Source organism: Cornus florida, unplaced genomic scaffold, assembly GCF_030987335.1.
Source record: "Cornus florida cultivar Cherokee Brave unplaced genomic scaffold, ASM3098733v1 CherokeeBrave_3.0.0_Hap2_Chr01, whole genome shotgun sequence".
Taxonomy (NCBI): Eukaryota; Viridiplantae; Streptophyta; class Magnoliopsida; order Cornales; family Cornaceae; genus Cornus; species Cornus florida.
The window spans coordinates 103994814-104000813 of NW_026775571.1; the positions used below are offsets into that span (position 1 = coordinate 103994814).

The 6000-nt window shown below is 36.4% G+C and overlaps 1 protein-coding gene across 10 annotated transcripts in view; it reads right to left on the bottom strand.

Annotated features, from left to right (window-relative positions):
• The window catches only part of LOC132311005 (carboxyl-terminal-processing peptidase 1, chloroplastic), a 29832-nt gene extending 24106 nt beyond the window's left edge, over positions 1–5726 (bottom strand). For 4 of the 10 annotated variants that reach the window (XR_009482798.1, XM_059808726.1, XM_059808728.1 and 1 more), the window contains exons 1-3: positions 5252–5726; positions 3404–3523; positions 2091–2228 (exon numbers count right to left, since the gene is read on the bottom strand). Coding sequence is in view for 9 of the 10 variants with exons in the window: in XM_059808726.1 (XP_059664709.1) it covers positions 2091–2228; positions 3404–3523; positions 5252–5629 (636 nt within the window). In the remaining variant the exon portion in view is untranslated. Of the gene's footprint in view, positions 1–2090; positions 2229–3403; positions 3597–5251 lie in introns of all 10 variants that reach the window. The other 6 variants (XM_059808740.1, XM_059808733.1, XM_059808730.1 and 3 more) reach the window with 5 other exon arrangements.
• Between the last annotated feature and the right edge of the window lie 274 nt (positions 5727–6000).

The following is a 6000-nucleotide window of genomic DNA, read 5'->3' on the forward strand; positions in this document are numbered from 1 at the left end:
TACAACATTTCATAAACCCAATCACATTAGATAATAGAATATGTAAATATCTATGATTCTGGATAAACACACACACACACACACATAAAAAAGAAGGAATACAATTGATACAGATGAAAGACGAAATCATTAGAATTCAGGTCACATATATTACCATTATTTCTGGGACAAAAAAGGAACTTGCATAGTGGTAATGCATATTACTTAGGACCACCATCTAGTCATGTCAAACTTAATATTGCGAAAAATCTTCAACCATGTTGACCAAATAGTTGGGATTATTGGCTTTCTGAATCTGAATTTGCACACATGTTCTTGTTTATGCGTGCGCATGAAAGAGTTTGTTTGTGTGTTGAAAATACCATGCCACACTATGTTCCATGTTTGACCTTGTAGTCTACATCCACTTGATCAAAGTGATAGAAAGATCAAAATATGAAAACAACGGCTTAGAATACAAGGGAAAAACTAAATTAGCAAACACGTCCAGAAAAGTCATGATGTTGCGATATTGCTCCCACAAAGGCCTGAATCCTGACACTATCTTCACATCAGCACAGTGTTTGATTGAACTGAAACATGTCTTCCAACGACTGTAAATTAAATTTATAGGAACATTGAATTGCTCTCAACTAGGTTTACCAGGAATGGGCTAAACTGTTAAAGCAACAAAATTGTAAGTCTTTTGAGGTGAAGGGGCAGTAACTGCATGAGAAGTTGGCAAAATAACAATGTTACCATCATCTACAGAATACAATACACAAAGCCTGTTATCCATCTCTAAGATAGCAAACAAGATAGTAGCTATTTTCCAAAGGCAAGATTGCAGACCAGACCCTCCACTTGTTCCTAGTTTTTTGTAAAAAAATAAAAATAAAAAATAAATAAATATAGATGTGTGTATATATATATATATATATATAGCAATCCAGGAAGACATGTTCGTGCTAAACCTCCGAAATAGTAAAGATGATCTTAGTACCTCACTTCATTATGATCCATTGGTGGCAAATTCTGAATCACTATTTTCTTGATCATATTTCTAGATATGCCACCACTGGAAATATGACTCAAGCCATGGTATAAGAGGTGCTATGTGACATGTACTTATGCCATGAAATTTGATCATGTCTGTCCTGAGATCCAACCAGAACCAAAATCAAGAAAGTTGGATTTTGGTTAAACCAATTATCTATCCAAATAACCCCATTTACCATGTTAGGCTTCTTTGGATTATGTGGGCCTGGTATAGATCATGGGCATATGATCCAACTCAGGTTAGGATCTAGATACAGATCTTAACATTAACTCATGGATCTGGACTCATAATTTACATGGATCCATTCCATTCCATGCCCTAAATGTCCTATCAGACAGGTTGCCACTGTCTTGGTTCGTAGCAGTTCGATTTGGATGGACTGTAGGACCCCAATATAGTGGCCCAACTCAGTGCAAAACATCAATACTGGTCACTACGATTCACTTTAAGCCAATAACTTTAACCATGGATAGAAAACTGCCTTGAGAATAATGAAAATCACCAAAAAATACTTTAGTGAGTGCAACATAAGATAAGTCATCTCCAAAAGAATATATATAATTGATGAATATTCCAAATTCAGGTTCTTATTGCTGCTTTATAGCTCTGTTCAGTTTATTTAATAGGTGTATTCAATTTGGTCTCTCTTTTGTTTGAAAATTGGTCCTTTCTTTACCCCACTTTAGGCTATTTTTGTTAGGTTTTTCTCAGTGTCTTCACAAAATTGTATTCTGTTGTGGGGTTGCCTTAGTTTGCCCTCGTTCTGCTGTTTTCTTTCACTAATTAACAAAAATAAATAAATAAAGATTCCTAAAGTGGCCTTCACAGGCTATGGTTGTAGACACAAAACACCAGATGAACTAAAAGAAAATAACAAGACAGCCTATTAGCCATCCCAAGAAAACACATATCAACAGTCATACTTAAAGCACGGAAATATTTGTAGCATTACATCAACTTGTGGCTAAATAGAAACATTTAGCTTAGCACAGAGATAGGGATAAAGCATAACGAACATTAGCATTTGCATCTGAGTTTTGACTTCATCTACCTGTCTCACACCCGCAGTATGGGCAGGGCCATCCAATATTAGCCCTAAAACCTTTAGTTTCACAGCTCCATTGTCATCTGGAATTTCCCTGAGGTTTATTCCAATTCCAGTCATGTCATACCTCGCCATCCTGGAGAACTTTCAATAGTGATAAAAGTAACATATGCTGAATAAGAACACTGCAAAGTCTATTAAGTAAAAACAACATGTTGATATAAGGGATCAAAGTCAGGTGCAAAAGAAGAGTTCAGGAGTGATCTAGCATCAGCAAACTGTCACTATTCTAAAAGCAAATCACTAGCCTATATCGTAATGTTTAATGGATCGCATGAACAACAAGGGGAAGAGAACTACTGTAAACTGTGAGGAATAACTATCGTCTTTCTAAATTGTGGTACGGTGCGTCCCGCTAGTCACCTTTTTAAGAGCACAATTCTTTTTCTTTTCCCGATGAAATAACAAAACTCCAGAGGTTAAAGCCCATTTAAACAGTACATGCAAGGTTTTTACACCCAAAAAAAAAGAAGGCAAAGCAAAAAAGATAAAAAATCTAAGAAATGAGATGCGCCTCTTTGTCCCTACGAAGCAACCAGAGAGAAAGTATATCTCGATAAGACCAAATTCATCTTAGACCTTAGACTTGCACTTTTCATAATCATCAAAACTAGCCTTACACCAACAACAACAAAATAATTTATAAAAACATATGAGAGTCGTTAAAAAAATGAAAGATAAAACATATCAGACTCCACTCCAATGTTCCCTTTTCTTTTTTCCTAAACCTGACTGTAATCCTCCGACAAAAGAAATGTAGCTACTTGGAATTCTGCATGTTCCTCTCCCGCGATGCAGGACCAGCAACAGAGGAATGTTTAGTTGTATTAAGGAGTATTTCACTGAAGGTCTGGCCGTTATTTAAAAGGCTTGTACTACCCCAAGTAATAGAACTAGAGGAATAAAAGTTGTCAATAAGAAACAAACAAGTTTTTGAAATGTTAATTTTGAAAACAAAAATGACGTAAAATAGGAAAAAAAATACAGATTCTCCCACAGGACAAAGAAAACCACTTGGCTTCAAGTGCAGAATAGGGAACAGCTTATAAGGACAGATAGCTATGAAATTCTTCCATTTTTAAACATGCAATTCAATGGTTGCCTTAATATGAAATTTGGAAATTTTTTATATCAGAACAAGCATTTGCAAACAAGTTGGCTATATTTGACTTTACATGAAGCAAAAAATTACAAAAATGCACGGGAAAAAAAAAAAAAAAAAAGGGAAACGAAAGAATAAAAAATTGAAGACTAATTACCTCCGGCGGAGAAAGAAAACGTGTGTAAGGGTCACCCAAGCTTGCCAACATCCGCCGGATAATATCATGAGCTTTTGATCTTGTCTGAATGGACGTGCCTAAAATATCTTCTTTCTTTTGCTGGAAGTAGAGAAGGCAAATATACCATAAATAGTCCAGTATTGGGCAACCCGAAAGTGCCAGACAATGAGAACTGACAAACAAGAACTTGAAATTAATAACAAGATGGCAATGCCTATATGTGAAATGACAACCAAAGAGAATAAAAGATAGTAATGCAGGTTTAAACTTTAAACTTGTATTGTTCGGTATAAAAAGGGCAAACCCACTGTACTGAGGCTCCCGCCATTGTAGGGTCTGGGGAGGGTCAGACGTAGGCAGCAATATCTCTGCATGCAGAAAGGTTGTTTCCTTGTTTTGAACCCGGGACCTCCAGGTCACAATGGAACAACTTTACTGTTGCACCAAGGCTCGCCCTCATACTGTTAGTTATATATAATTTTAATCAATAGCGGTGTTTAAACCTTGGCTTCCCCTCCAAATATACACTATATCTGACTGAAAGGCAACCCAAGGGGGTAGCAACAAGGCTCTAACCTCACATCTTGGAGTTAGGGAGTTTCAAATCCTTTTGGGACCACTCCTAGGGAATTTTCCAGTAAGTTCGCGGTGCATGTGGATCAGGGGGTCTTTATATGTGTGGTGGTGAACTATGGGATGCTATAAGAGGCCCAACACCACCATCATCGACAACAACAAAAAATGACAAAGAGGCGGTAAAAAATTCACATAAGTTATATTATTTTCTGATTTGTCTAAAGTTACCGTACTAACATCAACACTTCTTGACAAACATGGTAAAAAGAAATTGAAAGTGAATCTGTGAGACAACTAGATTAATAAGAAGAAGAAGATTATCAAAAATTCATGCTGAAGAGATCATGAAACCATAAAAGTGAGATTACAAAAGATAATATGATGATGATGATGAAAGAAAATATATATATATATATGGCAAGATTGCTTCATTTGATCTATATCACATCAACGATCACTTATAATTTTTTTTTTTTTTCCTAAGCACTTATAATATTTAATTAGTTATCCAAGTAGATGTTTTATCCCCGCGTCTTTTGGGAAAACCTAAAGAATTAACAGACCAAGTCACCAAGCAAACAGAATCTGGAAACATCCTCCACAATACCAAGTGAAATTAGTTACTGGTCTATGCCAACCAAAATTTTGCCTTTCCCAGACTTCACATGTTTGGTGCAATTTACTAAACAAATAACAGCAAACATAATACAATGTCAACCTAGGTACTTCGACATTAACCACCATGAAGGATATCCTAACATCTTCTTCTTTAATGGAGAGAGAACATATTTCAACATACCCATTCCCCAGGCATCTAAGGTAACCCATAGACTGCCACAACTTATTCCCTGGACAATTATTGGAACATAAGAATCACAAATAAATATGTTTACTGCTTTAAAGCTTCTAAAAAATGAACATGATAAACAAAATGACCATAAATCAAAACCCACATATTCAGGATAATGGATACATGGAGTAAACCAGAGCCAAAAGTCCTAGAGTGAACCAATTCTGAGCAAGAAAGGGAAGGAACAAAAAAAAAAGGGTCATTCAACATTGGCTGGAATAATTAATCAAAACAAAAACCTCAAGCATGCAAAATGGCCAGCTTCGGTTCAATTCATCGTTCATAACATCAGGTTCAAGGGATAAAAAAGTATGATATATATATATATATATATATATATATATATATATATATATATAACATGTGTAATTACACAAAAGGAGGATGAGAGAGGTTGTCACCAGCCATATCTCAGGGGACCATCGATGGCGACCGGTGTCGAGAAAGCTGTCATTGACAATCTCCCAAGCTTCCTCCACAATCTCTTCATTCGTCACCAATTCAGGAGCTTTCTCATACCTCTCTTCTCTAATCTCCTCTTCGCGACAATACTCCGTCGTCGTTGAAGAAGATGAGCTCTGGATAGACGAGGGAGACTCGAACGCTATGGAAGAATTAGGCGAAGAAATGAGGAGCCCAAAGGAGATAGTCCCAGCAATAGAACCAATTAGGGTTTTCTGAGGCCAATTGAGAGTGTTGGTAACTGTATATTTGTGGTGAGGGACTGTGGTTGGTGGTGCATGAAATTGAGTTGAGGAGTTGCAGAGGAAACTTTTCATCCTCTCTCCAGTGTCCTCCACTCCTCCCAGTGTACTTGGCTGTTCCTCACATAGTGTGTACGTGATAGACTAAGAATGTGTTTGGATTGTAGAGTTGCGTGGACATGAAATGAAATTGAGGGAATTTCATGGCTTAAAAACGGTGTTTGGATAACTAGGAGGGAAAATAGAAAAAATGAATCTTTTTCTGATAATACTCCAACAAACTTATGTTTATATAGCCGCTAACAATCCACTAATCTAGTTTAACCTCTTCTTGGGGCAATGATCCTCTGGAGATACAGAAATTGCTATGAGGTGAGTTGGTATTTATTTGAATGGGTTAATGCTTAGTAATAAAAAATAAAAATAAAAATAAAATTTAGACTAAG